Below are 25,180 nucleotides of genomic sequence, written 5' to 3' on the forward strand. Positions count from 1 at the left end.
CGAGTGATGCCTACTGTTATCCGCCAAGATCGCCACCATGTTTTACGATAACTGCAGAACTTCTCGCGCGCTTATTGGGCTAATTTTCATTGTCAATAAGCGGACAGACAAATGAATTTATAATTTATGCGTTGCGTCAACGAGCGAGAGCGGACAATTTTACTATTTGTTATCGTAAAAAACGAATTGATGTCAGATTTTTAAGCGTCTGTCCCCTTAAAGATGATAAATTTCGTCATAACATTGTAAATGTTTACCACGGAACCACTCGCCTGCGGCTTGTGGTTCCACAGCCACTTTTACAATGTTGTGACGCAATTTATTATCAATAAGAGGACAGACGCATAAAAAACTGACGTCAATTTGTTAATTTGATTGATTATGTTAAACCGCAGGCCAATGCGGGCTCAGCCCATAGTACATTGTACAGCCCAGACGGGGGAGGAGGCGGGAAGTTGTCTGTGTTTCCTATTTACTCGATGTCCCGGGATTTATGTTTTTTAAAACATCCTATATCCCAGAAATGCTTCCCCCAATTAACCGGGAGAGTTCAAAGGTCCATGGACCCCCTCCGTGGACCTGGTTCATCGACCGCGTCCATGGACCCCCTATTTTTACTACCCCGAAAATACTATAGTAAACAATAATGAAATATAAATAAAATAAAATAAAATAAAACAAGTCAGTAAATTGAAAAAAAAAAAAAATGAATTCACAGTAATATTTCAATTTTATATTCAACTACTTTTCAACTTTGTAATTTTTCATAAAGTCACATTTTAATAGGATTTCTTTAGTCTTCACTTACATGTAAACTAGAAAAAAAAAAAAGGAAAAAAAACATCAAAACTATAAGATAAAAAGACATACAAGGAAACTCATAGGAATTATAATTAAAAGAGCAGTGCTTACTTTCGTCCACGTCGGCCATGTGGGGGTCCATGCGCCAGGGGTCCATGTTTTGTACTCTCCCCAAATATCCTGTCCCGTCTACTTTTCACCTAACTATATACACCCTCTGGCCCGGAAACCACAAACAGGGCCTCACGGGGGCCTATTTTCCCCTACTATTCGTAATTTTGTAGTCCATTGGCGTACGCGCTAAGAGCTCGAGTACCTGTGGTTTCATATACAAACACTGACAGAATCACTGTTCCACCGCTACACTCAGGTTTACACATCGGGTTCATTTTAATTGCTTGTGGATAACTCTCTTCCGCTACATGTCATTCGAAACGTTACTAAATCCACCAATCGCTGAAAGCATATCTAAACCCTTGTCATTGTTTACGCATGATTAACCAATGACAGCCTGAGAACAGGTTGACGTGTACATTCTTCCAGTAAGGTCGTGAGAATTGACCTTTGATCAGGTTTTTTCCTTGTTTCGCTTGGTAAACTATATCGGGTCAAAATAAATAAAGTACTTATCAAAAAACGCGCGTGATTCGTCCAAATTGAGCCACACGCATAGGCACATTTATGTATAATTTTCTAGTGTCAATAATTAACGTTTACAAGAAAACTCACGTAGAAACATGAAGCTTTATCAACATAGCAAAATTTAGAGGAATAGAGGCACACAGAAATTCAACACAGGGGTAAGGTTACTCATTTTTGCTACGCTTTCTACCATTTTTCTGGCAGCCAAGCGCGTTCGTTGCATTTCCATCCAAACTCCGTCACGTGTACACAGATATACATGCCGCTCCCACAGAATTAACCTGGGCTGCCTGTGCCTTAAGTACGGAAATGTCTCGTTACCATATCCCATGAAGACAACAACTAAGATACGAATACCGCGAATTAGTTAAGGAATACTTTCCAAGACCTGATCTTGCAAGAAAATTGCAAGTTTCATTAAATATGCACTGATTCTATAATTGAAATAGTGAACAACATTGGGTTGACAAGATCAAGTATACCGTAGCGTGGGTACGAAGGTCAGGTGGGGGGGGGGGGGGGGGGTACTCGTCGGATTTTTCGGAGGGGATATGTCTCCCGGGTTTCCATTTCCCCTAATTCTTCAAGTCGACCTTTCGTGCACCTTATTTTAGACTTGACTCTGTTTAAAAAAAAATATTCTATACCCAATACATTTAAGACTGTAGTGAACGTCTAAATTGTGTTTGCTGTTGTTTAATCTCAAATTTACTAGTTTTGAGAAGACCTACTTTCCATTTTCCTGAACTCGTTGTGAAGTTATCGCAGCCCCGCCTTCCCCCCCCCCCGCCCCCTCCCCCACCGAAAAAAAAAAAAAAACGGGACTGCAAATTCAACGAGCCACTCACCAATATAGCAAAAAAACAAAAACAAAACAATGTTGAATCAAGAAAGGCCCCGAACGCAAGATGATTTTCATTGTGTTGCCTTAATTAATCTGTTATTCCAATCCCCTCAAACCCACCGGAAACGATGAGAGGCGACTGCATTCGCCGGCTAATCAAACAACAGAGTAAGAAATTGAAAGGGAAAGCTTCTCAGACCATGATCTATTTCAATGATAACTGGAACATATGTAGAGTACAGAACAAGTCTATTTTGATATTCAGTTATGCGATAACTAAGTCACGGCAGCTACTTTCAAAGGCTGAACCACAAACAAGTAAACATGCCATTTTTGTCAATGTTTTTTATTTATTTTATTTTTATTTTATTTATTTAAACATATTTGTTATTGTTTTCCCCCAAAGCACCTAGGCTTATCAAGGGGGATTACAAAATTAGAATTCCTACTGACTTCATTTATTCAGGCTCACACACAAACAACACACAAAAATTGCACTGAAAACAACAGCTTACATATCTAGAGATATGTAACAGTGGCCACTGATTAGTTTAATTATAAAACTTTGTACTTCTCGAAAAAAAAGCACAGTTGACATCGTAAGTCACAGACTGAACACCGTACAATAAAAAATTTAGTTTCCCAGCGTCGCTGCTCGATGACCATGTTTCACGGAGAATATTAGCAGTAACGAGCCTCAATGTTTAGTTTTCCATGTCAGAATTTACAGTTTACCAGGGCGAAGAATGACAATGTCAATTGCTGTTTGTGAGCATAATTCGTAAATTATGGTTACATAAACTAAATGGCTATTTCTCTGAGCGTCAAAAGTAATTGAGTCGTAGTTGACAGTCGTTTTGATTCAACATTACCGCGCTTAGTGATTGGTTTAAAAACACTCGCGCCACTTTCTCGTCCAATCAGAAATAGAACTGAAACCAATCGTGAATCACTTGTAAACGTTTAACCTGCGACAAGTGTCGGCTACATGCACTTGCTTTAATTATAAAGAGCTTTAAATTTTGGTTTTGAGTCGGGGTTAGTAAAACAAAGTTAACCGATTTTTTGCTACACACAGTCATAGGGTCGCCATCTTGAACAATTTGGCGAGGCGAGGGAAATCTGAGAAGAGGACAAAACTGCTCCTTCTCGACTCCTACTACAAGAGTTTTGTTCGTTCGCCATGCATTATTCAAGATGGCGACTCCATGATCGAACGTCACAGTCGGACGATTTCAGCGCTAAAGCATTTGAGCTGTTTGCACTCTAGTTGAAAAAATGTTGCCGAAAAGTTTCGATCAAAGCAGATATATATTTAATTTGTTTCGAATCAACAACCGTCAACCGGGAGCGAAAAATTTAATGAAAGCTCCCTGCGTTTTTCAATTAACGGGAACAGAAACATAGCAGGGGCTATTCTTCTCCGCTCATGCACAGCCTTTGCACAAATTACATATTTAGTATGCACAACAGAAAAATTGACCAATAACTATTTCTTTGTGATTGCTTACCCAGCCAAATCCACTCGCATAAAGTTATCTTCTAAACAAAAATGTCATTGTCGAGGTCTTTTTTTGCTGTAATAGTCAACGATAAACGAAGAATTAGGAACATTCGCACAGTCTATTTAATCGAGCTTATTGCAAACGCCGAATTCCTGTAGTGAAGAGCCTTGTCTGACCTGTGGTATCTAGAGACCGACTCATTTTCATGCATATTAAGGTTAACATTTTTCATGTCTCGCACGTTGAGGGGGGTAAATACGCGACATTTTTGCAAGCTCGCCTGACAGGATTTCTTTGACGGTATTTTTACTGGGTTCCTTCACTGCAAGATCGATAAACAACACGAAATCTGCCTGCCACTTCACCAACTGTACTGAGTTGAATTCTCGCATTTTCAAGAACTTCAAGAATGTGAAAATGAAGGAAAAGAAAACATAGCAAGCCAGCGTTGCGCTTGCAAGCCTACAGCTCACTTCTGACCCCTTTGCTAAGGAATTTGTTATTTATTTTGTCGACTTAAAGATGGCCTTGATTAACAATCGCACAATTTCTACAGAGCTCTTTTTGAAAACACACAAAAGGCTTGGAGCTCCTTTGTTAGCAAGAAGAAGTGGAACCGGAAAAGTTTCCAAATAAGATCACATCACAAGCGAAACAAGAAATTCAGAAGTCAGTGACTTCGTGTTTTTGAGAAAGAAATCACCTTGCTTTGAGTTCAGTTCCTTATACTTCCTCGGTATAGAAGGCTAGGAAATCGTAATAAAGTTAATGTTTATTTATTGGTTGGTATTGCATGTTTGACTTGACAATTAAATGCTTGGCTTTACGATTATTATGGCTGGGCACGAAAAGAAACGTTAGCAACCCTTCAGCAAATCGCTTTCTTTTCAGATTTGCATAACAGCAGGTCAAAAGTTTAAAATAGAAATACAATGAAGGTTTTTTAAAAAATCAAAAAATATATTCGTTTGCTTGAGTCAAGTCAGTATGGCCTAAACTTAATTTCGCGTAGTGTCTCCTAAATGTGGTTGTGAGATTAGCTTTCGAGTATGAAGAATGAAGTTAACTTCTCTCCGATGTTAACCATTCTCCGTAAATAAAGGCACATAAAAGAATGCAAACGCCATTCCACCTTTTTGATTCACAAACCCTCAGGGAGGACAAATTCTTGAAATGTTTCACTCCCTTCGAGGCGTGTTCATAGATGAGCTCTTTGATTGCTCTTTAAACCCAATCTTTCGAGAACCTTTGTGATCTCGAGCCTTGCTTTGTCCGTAGGAAGCGACGCGGAACTACATAACATATTCAATTTGAGCTCTACAGCCGTCTGCCACGCAAGTGGGAGCTTGTCTTTGAACTTGCGTGCAGCCTGCAAGCAGCTCGAGTAAGCTCGAATAGTGACGTGCAGGTTTCATCCAAGCGAATTCCAACGACTGTAACCTTACATTTGGCAAGGATAGCGTGACGTTTGGGTAAGTGAAAAATCTACACATATGTTTGTCATCGAACATTTCTTGCAGCCCTGTAAAACGGGGCGGTGGTTTGCGTTGCTGTACAAGATATCTTGTCTTTCGGTAATGCGGAGGAATTTTCCTAGCATTTCTTAATTTGGAGGGCTAGAAATTAGCAACTAGTGTTGCCCAGGAATACCCACTGATCTAATTGGCTGAGCACGCGGAAAAACGTTTATTTTTTTAGCGATTTGTGCTGTCCTGAGAAAGTGCTAATGCAACTTTAGCGCGCAGCGAGAAATTATGTCTAAACGCATTTGCTATGTAAAAATGTAGTTCCAATCTCTTTTACTGCGCTCTGCAAATTACAAAGCGTTTCTTTCTCTTCCCAGTCGCAAAACGAGATGGTAACTTAATGTTCCATGCCAGTTTAGTCTGGAGTGAAAATAGAGTAAAGAAGACCGCTATAGTTTCTACGTTTTTTTCGCTGGGTTTAAAGACGACTGGAAGGTATCTTCACGCATGGCCTTATGACTCATCAGCAATTTTTGGGCTTGATACTTAAACATTGCGTACAAGTTAATTGCGTTATTTGAACCTTGGCTCTCGCGCAAAAAATACCAATGTGCAATATTTACAAGTGATGTCGATATTTATTCAAGGAGCGTTGTTTACTTACAACTAAATTTTCACGTATTAGTCATCAAATATTTATCCAGTCTGGCCGTTCTTCCAACAAACGTAGGACTCTTTCATTGATGAACTCGACGCAAACAGCTGTCTCAGATATTTCAAGAAACCAAGTCAGCTCTGGAAAATTCTCGATGCAAATTTCGGAAGCCATTCATTTTCCATGCTTAGTGAATGTGTCACAACATTTGTCAAAAGTTCTCGAAAGTATCTCTTTTTGTAATAATTAAATGTTGACGAGTTTTAAGGAGTGAAAGATAAGGGTTGTAAACAATAAGAACAGATTGCGTGCTTTTACAGGGCCCTCGTACTGCAGCACATTTTTTTGTTTTGCTACAGAGTAGTTGTTTCTAAGGAAATTGCCGAGCAGGTCGCCGAGAACAAAACTTACTCGCAGTGTTATCGATTATGCAAGTTTTCTGTTGAAAAGCGGAAATTTGTTTTTTGAGCACCCCTCAAACTTTCACCATCTTCTCTGATCTGAATAACACGAACCTTTCTCGTCAATTAGCCTTAATCCTATGAAGCAAAAACACACACGAAAGGCTCGATCCGTTTACCGATGCTAAACTTAAGCTTATTCACTGTTTCGTGTTGTAAGAATGGGCACAAAAAAATCGCTCAAGTGTACCACATTCTAAATCTGTACAAGTCTGGTCAAATTGTGAACAAGATATTCTGATCACGTTTGCAGAATAACGGTCACTTAATCTTGAAATTTGCCATTGTAGATGAAAATACAACTGCTACATTGTCATGATAATGTAACTCTTGATGTGCAATGAAGTTCTTATTCAACCCATAAACAAGTCCCATGAGGCACTGTGTTTTATGGCCGGTGCAAACCATTCTTGCTTTGAGCGGGCGATAAACATGCACACCAGTGGTTCTGATATACCAGTTGCAAACTTTTTTTTTCTCTTCTACTCTGGAAAGTGGAAACTTAATTGAGTGAGCATACCTTTCAACCAAGACGGTTTGAGCGACATGTTTTGACAAATTCCCCACTATAAAGGAATTCGGCTACAATAATTATGCTCTTAGATAAAATTTTTTGGAAGCCAAAAACTCGGTATAACGTCGATTTTTCTAGCTCTTGATTCTTCAAACCTCTCGATTATTCGAAACAAACTTTGCTCCCTTGGCAAAAATTGAAAGTAGAAATTTATCCTCGACGTTTCAAACCTCTCGAGTTTTCGAACCAAGTTTCGCTCCCCTCGGTGGTTCGAGAAGTCGAAATTGCGCTGTGAACATACTTTTCCGAAAAGGCTTTGAAATGAGATTATTTAACAACACGCACATCTATGCTTTTCGATTCAAAAAGCCAACAGGGATTTTTGAAGATTGAAGCTCAAAGATATGATAAATAACTCACCTTTAATTCGAAATTCAAAGCTTTTTCCAGTGTTTTTCAAGTCTTCAAACTTCCCAAGTTGTTCACTGAACCGGCACGTCCAAGGAATATCTTTGCATATAATTTCATGTGGTTTACCATAGATACCGCATTCAATAGCTATTGATCAGTAATTAATCTGGTGGGCACCGGCATAAATTATCTTAAGACGAAATCCGATGGGAAATGGAGCAATTTCAGTTTTTAATGGACAAAAATCTTCTACCAGAATAACTTTAAGTAAAGTACAGTCATTTTTGCATTATCTAAGAGATAAAGATATAAATAGTTGCCTGAAATAACACCAAAAACAATTTCTCATAGGAAATCGAGAAAACAAATTTCAAAGTTCTGACAAACTGTGTAAACACAGGTAAAATTTCAGTTTCATTTCACCAGTGCTTTCGAGCGTTTGGCACATAAACTTCAAAATTTGTTTTCGACGTTTGGTGTTTCGTGTAGTGTGATCGCCCGGGTGAGGGTAGTTCTGAAAAGAACTGTTGGTGGTGTTGGTGTTGTCACCAACAACAGCTCTTTTCAAAACTACCCTCACCCGGACGATCACAATACGAACTACTGATACTCCTGGGTTCAAACCATTTACTATATATGTAACGATTGGTGTTTTTAGAAATAATTCCTTTTGAGAAGATATTTAACACAGTCGCACAGAAGTTTGCAATACAATGCAAATACCCTCGGTACAAAGTTTGTGTCCGCTTGTTTATACTCGAACTTGAGAAGGATTGATTCCTTCTTAACTTGTAAAATTGAGTAAACTTGTAAAAGTGAGTAACATACTTATTGCCGTGTAACATAACGTAAAGTCAGATACAAAGAGTGTTCATAACAGAGAACAGAAGTCGCTTTGTTTGATGCAATCCTGCTTTAAATGCTAGGCTCGACGACAATTCAGTCCATAACATTAAAGGTCTCTTCTGCACGTGATCAACAATAATTCAGTCTTTCTTAACTGTCAGTAAAAATTTAGGTCGAAACATGGTCCGGTACTACTCACATCCTCCTAGCTAATATAAATAGAAATCTGTGGAGTGGTGTAAGGAGAATCTGTTTGTTGAGACATGAGAGCGAATACAACGGCCAAAATCACGCGCATCACGCTTGACGTAGTATTCATGCATGCGTATCAATGCGATTCACGCCCTAATGTAGATTGATTCATGATATCATGGACTCCATAGCCAGTGGTGTAGGCAGGTTGTGTAGGCGTATTTTGTTGGTAGGCCTGTCCCGATAAGGCGATAGTGCTCGACAACTTTTGAGCAACTTTTGGCGTTTGGAGCAACATTTTCAGCGGTTCTAGCAACCTCGTTTTACCTTTCCAAGCAAATTTTGAGCAAAATATAGGTTCAGAGCATATATCAACATGAAAAAGGCAACGATTTCATGGAAAACTTCAATGTATGCGGATTTTTTGAATGCTTATCAACCTTTGGAAGTTTGCACAAATAACCTGTCACCTGACAACGTTGGGCTAGACATCAAATGGACCATGTCTTTCGTTCCGTTAGAGTTAAGGTTGTCCTTAAATTTCGCCCGTATTTGCAAGCAACTCTTTAAAGCTTAGTTTCAAGCCATTTTTCTTGAGCGATGTTAGCCATTGCGAGGAACAAAAAATAAAACTTTTCATTAACGTTGATATAAAAATATCAAGAAATTTAAGTAACAAATTTAGAAATGCAGGTAGCAGCCTTTCGGCATTCCAGTTAGCAATTTTCCAGCATTCAATGAGCACAATCGGAGGAGTGATGGGTGAGGCTTTGCTGCCATCGAGGGTTTTCGCCAACACCCTGGGGTATGAAAACATTGGAGACTGGGGATAGTTTGAAAATTAGCCACCTCACCGAATTGAATGATAAAGCATAGGAAAAGTTCACTCGTATGGCATGAAAATTGCACTAATCGCTGCCTCTCATACGGCCGGTGCACCTGAAATTTGAACTGACCAATCAGGATTCAACAGGCGGCAAAAACCGCGCTGTCCTGACTGACGTCAAATGCATGTTAACTGGAAAGGCATAGAAGTCTGCGACTCCGACTTAATAGTTGCGAGAAGGGATTTATAATTTCAAAAACCTTATCAGATTGTAAAATAAGAAAAATGTGAAATGTTTTGTCTCCAAGCTAAAAATTTGGCGCCAAAAATAGGTCACTCACGTCCGGCAACTGACTCTTCGATCGCTGTCGCCAGGTAGGATGACAGTTGTATTAAATGAACAAAATGTGCGGTTTCTTATCAAATTAAACCCAGAATTCTCGAGTTAAGCATTACAAAAGGCCAAAGAAACTATAGCATTGTCTTTATGTTTTGTTAGCTGCCAAGAAAAAGACTATCGTCGTGTCATTTCGGTAGAACAACTCTGTTGTTACTGCCGATCGTATTGTGGGCGCAGCCACCGTGTGCAAGATTCAAGTGTCTGTAGAATTTGACATTTCTAAAAGCCTAAAGGCCCCAGGGACAGATTTAAGTCCTCTCATGGTTAAACGTTGACATTCTTTGTTAATAGCAAAGCTATGCTTACCCGCCAACCTCGTTTTCAGGGATTTTCATCTGACGGAAAAGCTCTGGGAACGAGATTGCTTACCCGCAACAGGTAGTGTCCAGTCCTTTGACTACTAAAAGCCTAAAACGTCTGCTTATTCCAGAAAACAATGACGCGCCTACTCTGATTAGTTGAAAGCCATTCACGAGAACAACAAAAGTTTCAAGAAATAAATTTTACTTAGGTAGAGAGCAAAGGCTGAGTCTGCGTCCAGAGTGGAAAAACGTACTGCGCAGCTTCTTGTGCTTCCCCAGCCTACCTTACGGGCTCAGGCAATAACTCGGGTTGCAATGGCGGAGAGAACGGCTGAATGTAACAAGGAATGCGAGGATGTCGTCTAGCTAGTTACCGATACCTCGCTTTAATTTTAGTGTTTTTAAATTTTGTCATACTTTGTAACCGTCACTTCGGAAGATGTGTGTTGTAACATGTGAAACGTCAAGTTGAATATACCATGTGCTATCTATTTGTTGTGTTTGTTAGCGCTGTTTATTTTATCTTTCTTCTGATCTATTTCTACTTGGGCAAGCATGAATTTTTTTTGGCATTGTCTTCGCAGCGAAATTTCCTGGATACCGCCGGCGGAGAAATAAAGGGTTCGGAGGTCCGTCTTAACTACCGATTTAGAGCAGTTGCTTAGGGATTTCTGAGGGCGATATTTAGGGGAAAGCTATATTTTGGAGTGTTTTACAGTGTTAAATGGCAAATTTTATATGAGGGAGCGTCGCTTTGAAAAAAAAAATGATTTCGCGTGTGTAACTATTGCCAGTCCCAAACCATGCGTTAGAATTTGAAATCCCTAAAAGTTGGAGAAAAGAGGAAGAGTTCCGATGTTTCTTATGAATCAGAAATAACTTAGCCTTCTTTATAATCGTAAGAATGGAATTACTGTTTACACGTAAAAGGGGAAAGTTACTGTAGAAAGTCTGTTGCCGGGCGGATACGGGTGTTTATTACCTCATAACGTTTATGGTAATGCAAGTCTCATAAAACCCATCCGTAGCATTAAGGTGGCCGAACACAGTTTTTGCGCGCGCTTTTGCTGATGCAATTCAGCGCGCGCACAAGGATTGCAAAAAGCAAACATGCCGTCAATAGAGCGATCATTTTATTTACTCGACACCCGCATTATCTGTGCTATTTTTCTCTATAATTGAACGCAGTGTATTGATGGCTTTAGTCTTTTATTATAAAGATATGATAGCCGAAAAGGTAACGATGCAAAGAACCCAGCAATTCTCAGCTTTTGCTATGTTGCCGAAAGAACCCAGTTAAACGCAGCGCATGCGTAGTAAGTCAAAAAATTGCGATTGAATGAAAAATTGCACTCTCGGAAATACGCCTATTTCTCGAGAACCACTCATTAGAATTTCACGAAATTTGGCACAAAAATACTTTAGGAAATAAGTAACTGGAGTATTGGAAATAATTGCACTTTAACAAAGGAAATTCTAGATATTCCAGTGAACCCTCAACAAGGGATAATTTAAGATCTCTCTGTTAAATTATTAGCAAAATGGTGTTAAGTTGTGAGAATCGTTACAAGCTTGTTGCATGTAAATTATAAAGAAAATCTAATGACTCGATTTTCTACAAATAAACAAAACCGATTTTAAAGGCCTGTTTATATTTATTCATGTTGCCATGACAACGGCACATACGTCAGCCATCAAAAAACCAAAGTTTGTGTCGGTAACTTGCTTGCTGCCATTATTGGCGACCGAGGGATCAAGGGTTTTAGAGGAAAAGGTGAATGAAACACAGGTATCAAAAACCGTGTTTAGCCACCTTAAGCACGTGGACACTTAATCTATTAACACTGATTTATATATTTGGATTTAGATGCCTTTTAAGTTTTAGGTTTTTTTTACATTCCGGTCAACGTGACTGGCCAAACATGGCGGTGATTTGAAACTTTTGAAGGAATCTTCAATGGAAGAAACCTGTGCAAAAAGCTTATTTTTCAAAATGACGGTTAGAAACCTTACTTAGCAACAAATTCATGACCAATTGGTAGTTAAGGACTCCTAAATGTTTGCTTTGTTTAGTTTTGTCCGAAAAATACTGATTCCCCAAGAAAACATTACACCAGCTTTCCATAAGTGAAGAGAAAATGTTGCTACTTACCAGGGAAATTAGGAAAGCATGTTAAGTTCGTAACCTTTTTTGTTTACATGAACGACGAAATTCCCGCCCTTTTTTCAAACTTGGAGCCTAGCGTGCGGCCAAAAATCGCGCATGATAAAAACGACTTTCCGCTCTGAAGCCTAGTGGCCCATCAGGTTGGAGCTTAAGTTCTGTTTCCGTACTATGAAGCGACAAAGAGTATTTTGACGACCCCCCCCCCCCGTCCCCACCCCCAACCTGGATAGAAGGCTAGTCCATTGCAGATGTTTTCATGGAGGTACGGAGAGGGTCGTAAATAGAAACAGTCGAGAGAGAATTCGAAACAGCCACTCTTGTTTCCAAAGTTACCATAACTCGAAAATCAAAGACGCTGCATATAACAATGTTTTCCCGACTTAGAAAGGATTACATACGAACAAGAAGCTAAAAACTGGGCGGTTCAAAATTTTGGATGTTACGTGCAAGTTAAAGGTTACTGCTTTTCCTCTCAAACAATAAAAGAATAAAGGTTGCATACTTCACAATCCACTCCACAAAACGCACACCAAAATAGAAGTGGTTCTTAAGCTCGTTTCCCGTAAATTAATTAATCAAATATTTTCAGGCATAGAGGGAGACCCAAAAGATAATTGGTCATTTTTTCATTACTTTGCATTGCAGATTGCCAGACGATATCCTTTCATCCGGAGTCGAGGAAGCTATATCAACTCTTCAAGGAAAGACCGAGATAGTGAACTTAGCATCATGTCTTCTCGACGCCGTACTACTGGCAGGAACTTGCCCGCAGACCCTCGGACCACAACGGTCATCAAAAATGAAGAAGCTGGCATTGCGTTGATAACGGCGACCAATCAAGAGTGGGAAGAGGAATACCAAAGATTGCTTCTCGAGCACCGAGACTTGAAGGAAAACTACGACAAAGTGGAGAGCAAGTACCAAGAAATCCAGAAGGAAAATGTGAAAGTAACGAGGCATATGGAGCTCTCAATTGAGAAGTTCAACCGAGAAAAAGACGGCCTCATTCGACAAAAAGAGGAGCTTAACATTCAAAATGAGAAACTGCGGAGCGATGTTCGCGAAAAGGGTGGCAAGATTGGCGACTTGCAAAAGGCTCTAGTGGAAAGCCAAAAGAAGGCCGATTCTCGCAAGGAGGAGCTGTTCACCAAAACCAAGCAACTAGAGAAGTTGGAAATTCTCATCAACGGTCTTCAGAACCACACCATTCCAGAACTGAAACAGAAGCTCAACAAGTCTGAGGCTGACATGGAGATATTCAAGGAGAAAAGTAAACAGCTTAACGTGGATCTTGATAAGGCTGAAGAAAAGAATGATGAAGATCAACAGACCATTGAGAAACTACGCAAGGAGAAGAACGAACTTATCGAGAAGCTGGCTAGGGCCGAACGCGAGACGAGGGAGGCCGAAGACGCGCGCCATAAGGAAGAAGACAAGGTAGTCAACCTGCAAAACAAAGAAATATCGCTTCACGACAAGATCAGTCAGTTGGACGCGGAACTTCTCGCTGCGGAATCAAAGATAAGAGACTTGGAAAACGAGCTGAACAGGCGGCTGGCCGAACCAGTCGAAAAGAGTTACAACATCAATGTAGTGGAAAGTGAACCAGCACTTCAGTCAACTCCACCTAGCTTTTCGTTTGGAGATCACTACGACAAAGAGCAGTTCGAGATGTTGGAGAAAAAAGTAAAGGACCTGGCAGATAAGAACAAGCGATTTGAAGACGAGAACTTAGGCTTGAAGGGGAAACTCGATATGGCCAGTAAGGATATCAACAAGTGGGAGAAAAAGTATGAAGACGAGAACAGGGAGAAGAGTAAGATTGCAGCTCTGCTTGAAAATGAAAAGGGGAATTATGGACGGCTCAAGAATGAGTACAACGAGTTGAAAAGCCAGCTGGCGAAGGCGGAGAGGACGATAGAGCATGATAAGAAGGAGATGGCTAGAAAGGACAGAATCATAGAAGAACTGAGGGCGAAAATTCTGCAGCTGGAGCAAGACGTCGAGGATCGAGAGGGCACCATTGCCAAGCTTGAAATGAAGCTAGAGCAGTTGGAGAAAGAAATGGAAAAGCTGCACGAGGCCACTTTGGAACATCAGAAAAAATATGGCGATCTTGATAGTGATTATAAAGTCAGTGAAAAAGAGAAAGAGTCCGTACAACGAGATCTCGACCAAGTATCCATAAAAATTGCTGAGTTGGAGAGTAAGTTGAGAGAATCTGAAGAAGAGAAAAACTACTTGCATAAGGAGAACGCAGATCTTCGACAGAAGCGGTTGCGCTTGGAAGATGACTTGGACACTATTAACAAAGATAAAACAGTGTTTGAGAATCAAGTCCAAGACTGGTCTGACCAAAGCAGCAAACACCGCAAGATAGCCGACAATATGAAAAAGAAACTGGCTCAAGCTCAAGACGAGGCAGAGCAGTACAAGAAAGAACTGGCGCAGAACAACAACAAGATAGACGAGTTGAATAAGAAATTGTTCGACCTCAACTCGCTTTATGATACGAGCCAGACAGACCTTTCAAGTGCCCAGGACAATAGCGCGTTCAAAGATGACGAAATAAAGCATTTGAATAAGAAGATTGACAACAAAGAGAATGAAATTAGCAAGCTTGAAGCTCAGCTAGAGAAGACGACAAAAGAAAGGGACAATGCTGAGGTTGAACTTGCTGGTGTCCTGGAAAAACTTCAGCATATGGAACCAAAACGAACAACAAACGATGAAGTCTTCAAACCAGCCGAGGTGACCTATTCTTACCAGCAACCAGACTTGGAAACTGACCTAGCACCCCTCCGTCAGAGAATCTACGAACTTGAAAATGAAAACAACAGGTTGAAAAAGATTGAAGAACATCTCCAAAGCGACATCAAAGACAGGTTAGTCCAAATCGCTGCACTGGACAGAGAGAATACTAAGGTCAAAGCAGAAAATGAAGACTGGGAGAGAAAAGCAAATGATATGAAGAGAAAAATACACGCCCTGGAGAAAGAGGAAGATGAACTTATGGACACCAATACCGACCTACGCGAAAGACTAGATGACCTGAGTCCAGAGGTTGACAAGCTGCAGAAAAAGGTAGAAACGTTAACCCTTGAGCGCGACAGACTGAAGGAATATCTCAGCGAGTCGAACTTCAAATTCACCCAGAGCAAAGAAGATTACAACAAAAAGAGTCTGGATTTCTCGGAGCAGGTAAAAGTAAACAGCACGCTTGGGAAGACTGTTAAGAAGCACGAAGCTACAATGGAATCATTGACCCAAAAATGCAAAATGCTGGAAGAAGAACTAGAAGATTTGAGACCGGAATTGAAAGCAGCATTGGCGAAAAATGAAACATTGGAGACCGAAAACAAAGAGTTGGATTCTCGCAATAAAATACAAAAACGCAAGATAGACGACTTGCAAAAAGAACTACGAGAAGAGATCGAAGCAAAGGAGTTGCTGCAACAAGATGTCGACTCATTGGGCTACAAGTTGAACGTCGCAGACGCAAACAACAAGGCACTAACCAAGCAAAGAAATGATTTGCAAAGTCAGATCGACGACCTGGAAAGCAAACTAAGGAAAATCAAGCCAGAGCTCGAACAATGTCGAAACAAGCTTAAAGACAAAGATCGCATCATAAGTCGATTGCAATCAGATTTGAAAGACAAGGATTCGCAGCTTACCGCAGCCAAACGAAAGATCAATACTCTGGATGAGACATGCACCTCATTAAGAAAAGAGGCAGAGGCTCATAAGAGTGCAAGTGAAATTAACCGAAATCGCGTAAAGGAGCTTCAAATTCAGCTTCAGGAGATGGGTAACAGCATGCAGACAGCCGTGGCGAACGTCTCCGTCGTTCATTCAGCACCACCACAAAGCTTCAGAGAAGAAAGGCTCCGCAGTACACCTGACGAAAGGATTCACGACTTGGAGACACTGCTGAAGAAGAGCGAGGCTCGTGAAGATCAGTTAAGGGATCAGCTGCAACGCCTTGAGAACCGTCTTCCTATAGCAGAGAAGGACGCTAAAAAAGCTCAAGACAAAATAAGCGAGCTTCAACCTAGTGTAACCAATCTACAAAGGAAACTGGAGGACCTAAGAAAAGTGTTAGACAGAAGCAACCGTGAAAAAGAAGATGCCAAAAAAGAGTTGATGGAGGCTCAAACACAACTGACAGTTTTGAAAACAAAAGGCGAGGCGGACGCGAATGAAATCTCATCCTTGAAAAGTCAGTTAGAACAAGCCAACCGACGTCTCGCAGAGAATCATGAAAAACTGCTAGCTATTGACGAGGAACATGTGCATCTTCGCTTGCTTGTAGATGGTCATAATAAAGACAAGGACGACCTCAAGACAGCGTATGAGAGATTGCAAATAAAAAAGAACGAACTGGAAAACACGGTGGAAATAAAGGAGTCCAATTTGAAATCAAGCCAACATGCTTGCGACACGTTAAGAGAGGAGAAGATTAAGGCACAACAGGAGCTTAACGAACTTCGACGGACAACTTTAGCTGACTTAAAGAGAAACCTCACCCGCATGCAAGGTGAGCGAGATCGTGCTTTGGAAGACGGCAGGATGGCTATGTCGAAAATAGAAGATCTTGAAAATCAGTTGGCAGAGGCCATGACGAAACGAAAAGAGCTAGAAAGGGACAACGACGACCTCGAAGCTGAGATACGCCAACTGAAGAACGAAATTGAAACGAATCGTAAAAAGATTGAGGACCTGGAGGATAAAATAGAAGTATTAAACCTTGAACTCGAGAGAGACGAGAAAGATATAGATTCTTTGAAGGAAGAAAAAATCAAGCTCGAAGATGAGTGTGCAGACCTCCAAGTTAAACTGGCAGAGAAGCAGGATGTTATTAACATCGCTCCGATGCAAGTCGCCAATGTAGAAACAACCTACGCAGCCGCCCCCGGGTTTGATTTCGGTTCAGATCCAGACGCTTTAAGGGATCTTGAAGATGAAAATATGGATCTAAAAGAGAAGCTACAAAGAGGTGAAATGGAATACGACGTTCTGCGAGAGCAACTAAATGACTACAAGAACAAGCTGGGAGACTCGGAGGGCAAGTGCCAGCGTCTTGAGACAAACCTTAAAGACAAAGACAATCGCCTGCAGGAGCTTGAAAAGACGTTGCCAGAGGCTGTGGAGGAGCTAAATTTGGTAACTGATAAATATCATTCAGCGGAACGCGAACTAGAGCTCTTAAAGGATGAGTTACAAGACGCACAGACCAAGTTAAGTTCTGCTGAAGCACAACAAGCTGCTGGATTTGCCAAACTCAGAACACTGCAGCAACAACTAGAAGCTGCCCAGAAGGACTTGCTTGACAAGAATGACGATGTTATCGAAAAACAACGTAAAATCAACGAGCTCTACGCTATTCTGGAGAGCGGAGGCAAGGACTCAGATCGCTTGAAGCAAGTTATTGAGGAGTTGAGAGAAGATGTTGACCTTAAAGACAGAGAGAACGCAAAACTACAGAAGGATATTCGCATCACTCAAGAAAACCTCGCTAAACTTCAAGCAGCCTTGGAGGACATGGAAGGCAGGTTAAATGACACAGAGAATGAGCGAGAAGAATACAAAATGAAAGCCGATGGTTTAGAGGTAGAGATCGAAATGCGCGATAAAGTACTGGAAGAGGCACAACATGAAGTAGACGAAACCAGGGACAAGTTGAAGGCAGCCAAGAAAGAGATTGACGCCCTTCGTAGTCAACTAAAAGAAGCAAATGTCAGCTTAAAGGCAGCCACTGATGAGAAGAGGATCCTTGAGAAACGAATTGCCGAACTGCAAGCAATAATTGAACAGCTGAGGAAAGAATTATCTGCTAAGAATACAGCGATTACTCCTAAATCTGGAACAAGCGATGCATATCTAAACGAACTTAGGAACAAACTTGCAGAGTACCGAACAAAATATCAGGAAGTTTGCAACGAAAAGATGAGACTAGAGCTGGAACTGCGAGAAAAAGATGTCAAGATTTCACAAGTTTCTGGTCCATCGGATACATTACGCGAAGAGCGAGACCGTCTTAAAGACGAAGTTATAAAACTGCAAGGCACTCTCAAAGAAACAAAGAAAAACTATCAAAAAGCTCAAAGGGATATAGAAGAACTACAACGTCGCTTGGTGTCAAAGGACAGCGAAATAAAGCGCTCGGAAGATAAAATTGCAAAACTAGAGGAGGAAAAAGAAAAAATGAAGAAAGACTATGCCAACTTGGAGAAAAAGAACTCGGATTTGAAAGTTGAATACGAGAAGCTCAAATACGAGAAGAACAAGGCAGAAAATGAACTTTCTCTGCTAAAGAAGAAATTCCAGGCTCTGCAAAACCAGATCAACACAGTGGATGTGCCCAGGCAGAAGCAAGACGTTGTGAGCAGAAAGAAGTATCAAGAATTGGAGGCAAGTTGTCAGGATGCACTGCGTGAAAAGGAGAGGGCAAAGAGTGATATGGCTGCTTACCGAACTAAGATGGCAAGGTTGGAAGCCGAGATGAACGAACAGAAGAGAGAGAAAGACGTTTTGGAAGATGAAAAGCATCGTCTAAGGAACAGCGAAGCTGAGCTTAAAAACAAGCTCCAAACATCGAGAGACAGACACAAGGAAGACAAAGACAAGATGCTGGAGTGGCGTAAAAACAATTTCTCACCCTTAGAGCAAGAACTTCAGAGAACCAAAGGACTCATCAAAAAGCTCGAAAAGATGAACGCAGCCAAAGACCACGAAATTGGAGATTTGAAGGACGATCTTGCAGATCGTGATAGGAGAATTGCCGAGTTGGAGGACGAACTGGAAAATCAGGATGTCACTGACGCTGGGCCACTAGACTCAGTTAACATAGACATCAGAGGAGACTCAGAAGCACTTCAACGGGCTCTGGATGAAAAAGCAGATGCGGTGAAAGAAGGTCAGAGGTTGAAAAGCAAATTGTGGACTATAGAGCACGACATGGAAATTCAGAAGACAAAAGAAGCTCAGCAAGAAAAAATGGTAGCTGAAGTGAATAACATGAACGACAAATTGAAGGACGAAATACGACAGCTAAAGAAAGGAACTTGGGACCAACAAGGGTCATACAACAAGCTCATTAAAGAGAATAGCGAGCTCGCCTACCAAGTTAACACGTTGAAAGAAGACAAAGAAGACTTGGACAAAGACATTCAAGAACTCCGCGATGAGCTGAACGACGTAAGAGGAGAAAATAGAAAATTAATGATAGAGAACAAAGACCTCAAGATGGACCTGCAGCAGTTAGAAATCAAGCTGCACGAATTGGAAATTGGACACAAGCTTGCAAAGGACGACAACGAGAAAATCAGGAGTGATCTGTTACAGACTCAGAGCGAGAATGCAGATTTGAAGGACAGCTTGAACAAGCGTGATGATGAAATGATCCAGGTGCAAGCAGTAGCTACAGTGGAAAGTGCCCCACCCATGATGTTCGAAGATGACGTGGATGGAATAAAACGGGACAAAGACAAACTGCAAATTGAGCTAGAGGCGGCGGAAGATCAGGTTAAAATGCTGCACGACGAACTTGACGACAAGCAGGCCAAAAATGACCAGATTCAAGTCGAGCTGACAGAAGCCAGAAGAAGACTCAGAGAAGACGAAGCAGACATCAAGAAGCTAGACGCTGAAATCGAAAATCTACGCCACGAGCTGGATCTAGCGAACCAAAACTGCGACGATCAACGAACCGAGAATCAAGATCTTTTGGAAGCAAAGGAAAATCTTCAGACAGAGGTGACCGATTTGCGTGCAGATGTGAAAGATATGGAGACAGAACTACAAAAACTAGCTAAGGTGAAAGCTGATTTGGAACGAGAGCTGAAGAGAGCCGGTCAAGCACCCATAGAAAGGCGACCTTCACGAGATCTTCACAACGAAAAAGAAAAGAAGATCAGAGAACTGTCAGAAAAAGTCGTACAGTTGGAGCGGGATATACAGAAGGGTGGATACGAACTGACATCACTGAGAGAAGAGAATGATGACTTGCAAGAGAAGATAAATAGCCTAAGGGATGAGAACAACTTCCTCCATTCCAAGTTGTCCCAGCTTGAACATGATAACAGGAGAGATAATAACAAGATCGTTGAACTCGAAAAAGAGAAGCAAGAACTGCAAGATATGTTAGACAACAGCAGTGGCGGAATCGATTCCGGGAGAGACAAAGACCTGACGACAGAAGAGAACAAGACATTGTTAGAGAGAAACAAAAAGCTGCAAAATGATCTAGAACATCTCAAGCAGGAAAAAGCCAACATGAAGAGGCAACTGGATGAGTACAATAGGAGGTTAGATGATAACTCGAATCAGCTAGCCGTTCAGATTACGAAATTTGTTGGAGATCAGAGCGAGACATTCAGGAAAGACGCCCAGGAGAAAGACAACAAAATTGATAAGCTGCAGCAAGAGAAGTTGGAAGTAGAAAAGAAGTTAGAAAGTCTGACAGAGGAGTTGGATGCAGCACAATCTAATCTCAGCGACATTCAGAACCAAAATGAAATTCTTCAGGAGGACATAAAGACCTTAAAGGAGGACAAAGCCAAGCTGGATAACAAACTTATTGAAGAAATGAACTTCAGCAAGGTCAAGACCGCTGAGCTGGAGGCCGAACAGGATATTCTTAAGAACAAGATTAAGGACAAAGACGATCTTGTCAAAAAGTATGAAAAACAACTTCAGCAGCTCCGAGAACAGTTGGCCATGTCTGTTCCCAGCGACCAGGCCTCAACCACTTTGATACTGGATGTAGACAAGCGTCGGAAGCAGCGCCAGCACAGCCTGATGCTGTCCTACCAAGAGGGTTTGATGAACAGGCCAGGTGGACTGTACCGCTCGACAAGTGAAAGCAGTCTCCCCAACGGCGACATCTCCAGGTCAAGCGACAGCGGCAAAAGCGACTTAGAGCACTCTCAGATTGGCGAACTCCTCAGTAAAGAGATCCCGCAGAGTAGACGAAACAGGGACAGCGCACCCAGAGACCACGTAGGTGAGACGGTTGAGGCTACCTCAAAGGTCACTACAGAGTCAGAGCCTGATTATGCCGCACAGTTACGCAGCAGCACGCCAGTCGACGATAATGAAGATATAAAGAGCAGCAGGAGACCATCTGATAGAGATTCTGGAAGCCAACGTTATGGAGGTTACCGGGACAGTGACAGCACTCGAAGCAGAGTCAGTAGCGGTAGAGACAGAGACCGAGATTCAGACAGCATCAGAGGCCGTGAGTCAGACAGGGCTGACAGGCGTTCCGAACGTGGAAAGGACCGCAACAGATCTGAATGCCAGCAGAATTAGGTACAGGAATCAAATAACTGTTGTCAGGATTTATGAACTCTCACAGCAGTGTTCATCTAAACTGTAGTTCAGCACACCATTTCTTACTTAGCTGTCCAAAGAGGAAAGCAGCAGAGCAAAGTGCCAGCAGAATTAGGTACCAAAATTACAAAACTATATCTAATCACTACCGTAGGTTGTACTTCAAAAGTAGTCTTGACTTGAGCTTAAATGTGTTACGCCCTTTTTGGTTAGATGATAAGTCGTTTTTTACTGATTTGGTGGTCAATGCTGATCACAATGAAAGAGCGCTCAATAAGACTCGAAAAGACCAGAGAAGAACTACAACTACTTTTATATCTTAGGGTCTTTAATATTTAGTTACACTGTCACCGGATAGACACGACGACCGTAGAAAGTAAAAAGGTCCTTAGTACATAATTATTAGGATCCTCGTAGTCCAAGCCATTTTAGTTGGCTACAAGTATTTTTTTGAATCATTATTTCTTACACAGTAATAGGGCAACGTGAGATCAGTTGAATGTACCTGGGGGTCCAAAAGCGTGGGGCTGCGAGACTAAAATCTAACCTTGCGCTTGGTTTATACGTCCTCTTTAGAAAGAACAGAATATAAGGCAAGGAATTTAACCCTTCAGAAAAGATATTTCTATTAGATATCTTCAGTTGGAACTACAGGTTCAAAACGTAAATTGAGGATGCCTTTTGAAATGCAAGATTCCAAATTATATTTCTACCTGTTCAAGCGGCGTCCAACTAACATGCACGTTGACAACAAAGTCAGACTTGTTTTTATTACGCTAATGTAATTTCGCCGTATTATGGCAAATTTTTCGCATTATTTTCATTAATATCTATCTCGATGTTATAGCCTTAACCTATTCGTTTGGCAGGATAATAGAATTCGAATGCAAACTAGGAAATTCGTTCGATCTAATTATGCAATGACTAATTTCAGTACACAGTCCGTAGTTACTTACTGCGAAGGAAGATCGACTTCAGCGTGTACTATCCCCTAAGCGTTCTAGTGATGCCCATCCAGTATGTTTTAAGGCGTGTACGTCACCCTGTATCACAGAAAATTGCAGTCGGGTGACGTTTGTATCATAAGTTCATAACATGAAGAAAGAATTGCTTCAGAGGAAAATAATCTCGGAATGAAAACAAAGTTTCTTTTAATCCTTCCTGGCGCGTGCCTTGATCCCAGTAATTCTACGTGTAATACTGTGGGCACACGAAACAAAGCACACTTATTGAGGGATGACCTTTGATGAAATTTGTTTATGTATAACTTAGAACTCCATTATCCTTGTAGACGAACTAGTTTTTAAACAACCTCGTCCGCGTAGTGGGCGAAGGCTGTGCTATACTTAGAAATGAATATAGCATTTTTTGCTGATGTATACTAATAAAAGTCTTTTGTTTTCTTAACAATGCGCCTTTGGAAAATAAGTCTGCATACAAGCCAAGTGGCGACCATCAGATGCAGGCCTGCGCTTACTTCCGGTTTCAGTAGCATGAAGAAACTAGGAGTATTTCTACTCTCCCCTGGATGGGATGCTAGTCCTTCGCAGGGTTATCCCCACAGCATTAAATTCGCCGGTATCCATTTATACACCTGGCTGGAGAGAGATGCTGTGAGAGTAAAGTGTCTTGCCCAAGAACACAACACAATGTCCCCGGCCAGGGCTCGAACCCGGACCGCTCAATCCGGAGACGAGCGCACTAACCATGAGGCCACCGTGCCTCCTGCCATGATGAGGTACAAAAGCATTGTAAAAGTAACTTCACCTTCTAAGACACAAGATCAAAATGATAAATCTCCTTATAGGCTGAAAACAAACTTATTAACTACAGACAATTATATAAAATCTCCATACCCATCTTTCGATGCTTGCTACGAGAAGTTCCCAGTTTACCAAGACATAACTGCATAATCCCCTGATTAACAGTTTTGTGTACTGCTGCTGCCTGTCAAACAAGGGAGAAATTAGATTTTCATCACTTTCAACAAATGAAGTTAATCTTCTAGTCCCTTACTTTGTAATACAAACTAAAAGACATGAAGTTTTGGCAAATATGTTTTGATTTATCTGGACTTAAAGTTGTTAATAATTGAATGTACATGTATGAGCTCTGGATATGGTTTGACTGCCACCCGTAGGGGGGGGGGGGGGGGGGGAGGGACTCCCAGAAAAAATTGGGTGCGGGTGTCTGGCCCGCGTCCCAAAACCCTCACCCTTTTTCTGACCAAAATCTGCGATATTCCCTACCCTATTTATGACCTGACCTGTAAATCAAAACTCTGTTTCAGACCTGCGTTATAATTACTTCCCTAGTTCAGACCAATGTTAAATTACTGTAAACATATTTTGTGAAGGGCTTTTGTTGATTTTCTTTTCGATAATGATGAAAAAGTGGCTTTTTCTTAAAAACATACCCGTATCAAGGCTAGAGTGCAAAAATCATACCCTATTTATGACCAAAATGGCCAAAATCAGCTAAAATCGATACCCTATTTATGACCAAACCAGCTGAAAAACCATACCCTTTGGGGCCGGACAGACCTATATAGCCCATATAAGGGAGTAACCCCCTAGCCCTGCCCCCCTACCCCACGGGGACTGCCACTTATATAGTTTAGCAATAACAAAAGTAATGAAATGAAAAATGAATTTCAGATTGATTCTTTAAGTTTTCATGAACTACCAGAATTTTTAGGTGTGGCACATTCCTCAATTGTTGCTGTTTTTCCTCAATCAAAAACCAAGCACAAACTGGTTGAGTTGCATGTGTCATCAGTAACATACCGACGTACTCGCCAAATTAGCGAGGCAAAAGTTCATTTCAGATTTTGAAAACATTCAAGGTTAGAAATACTCACTCAGTGAAATAATTTTGTTATCCCTCTGAATTCAATTATTATTCTGTTAAGGCAATTTAGCTTTGTTGTCAGTGGTAGCTCCATTTGATGGGCCGAAATAAAAGACACAATGAACCTTTGTCTGGATAAACATTTGGCTATGGGTGAAGAACCCATAGCCGCTTTAATAATCACCATTGTTTTGAAAAACTACAGTAACAATAATAATAAATGCTCTGCCCATCAAAGGTGAGGGCAATGAACCCACTTTAGTAACGTGGGCAGCCCCACCCAACCAGTGACAACAAAGCAAGCTGAAAGAAAAGCTAAATAAAAAGGGGCTTAGCTTGGCAACTGGTTAAACAGACTACAACCACAAAATTTAGGGTTGTAAACAAATTGCCCCTTGCAGAACAGGGTTATATTGAGTGAAAACAACCCATAAGAAAGCGCAACAGCCACCCCTGTAGACCGTTCATCACTGCATAAAAACAGCCATACTACAAACACTATCAAGGCTGAACAGTCACCCCTATAGACTGCTCAGAGTGTATCAGAAAAGCCAAACTACAAAAACTATGAAAGCTTAACAGCCACCCCTGTAGACTGCTCAGCAGTGTATAAAAACACCCACGTTACAAAAGCTATTAGAGCTGAACAGCCACCCCTGTAGACTGCTCAGCATTGAATAAAAACAGCCATATTACAAAACTATTAAGGCTGAACAGCCACCCCTGTAGACTGCTCAGCAATGTATAAGAACATCTATACTATAAAAAAATATGAAAGTTGAACAGTCAGTCCTGTAGACTACTCAGCAATTTGCATGGAGCAGCCGTATTCCCAAACTAACAGCTTGTGCTAGAAGGTGCACCGTGAAGACTGGGAACACTCAGTAAAGTGATTATTAATTTATTTTCATTTCCAACACTTTGAACAGAGATGGATTATGAAAAAGAGAGGCTATTGCAGG

General features: G+C 41.1%; 1 protein-coding gene and 1 long non-coding RNA gene across 3 annotated transcripts; one reads left to right on the forward strand and one right to left on the reverse strand.

Moving 5' to 3' along the window:
- Positions 1-1,077: 1,077 nt before the first annotated feature.
- LOC149108829 (uncharacterized) lies at positions 1,078-9,380 on the reverse strand. Its single transcript, XR_016208310.1, has 2 exons — positions 7,309-9,380; positions 1,078-1,399 (listed from the first exon to the last, which is right to left on the reverse strand). It is a non-coding gene; the product is annotated as an uncharacterized LOC149108829 (long non-coding RNA).
- Positions 1,483-22,778, forward strand: LOC110050217 (uncharacterized). 2 transcript variants are annotated; one of them, XM_020756106.2, is made up of 2 exons: positions 1,483-1,601; positions 12,678-22,778. In XM_020756106.2, the coding sequence occupies exon 2, from the start codon at positions 12,762-12,764 to the stop codon at positions 21,345-21,347; it is 8,586 nt and encodes a 2,861-aa protein (XP_020611765.2). In that variant the 5' UTR covers positions 1,483-1,601; positions 12,678-12,761; the 3' UTR covers positions 21,348-22,778. The 2 variants fall into 2 exon arrangements, with proteins under 2 accessions (XP_020611765.2, XP_020611764.2); XM_020756105.2 differs by lacking the exon at positions 1,483-1,601 and adding an exon at positions 5,071-5,264.
- Positions 22,779-25,180: the final 2,402 nt, after the last annotated feature.

Source organism: Orbicella faveolata, unplaced genomic scaffold, assembly GCF_042242905.1.
Source record: "Orbicella faveolata isolate gen_17 unplaced genomic scaffold, um_ofav_v1 contig_25, whole genome shotgun sequence".
Taxonomy (NCBI): domain Eukaryota; kingdom Metazoa; phylum Cnidaria; class Anthozoa; order Scleractinia; family Merulinidae; genus Orbicella; species Orbicella faveolata.

Bases quoted from the DNA above. Each gene is read 5' to 3' on its own strand.
- LOC110050217 (XM_020756106.2), top strand. From the start codon at position 12,762: ATGTCTTCTCGACGCCGTACTACTGGCAGGAACTTGCCCGCAGACCCT.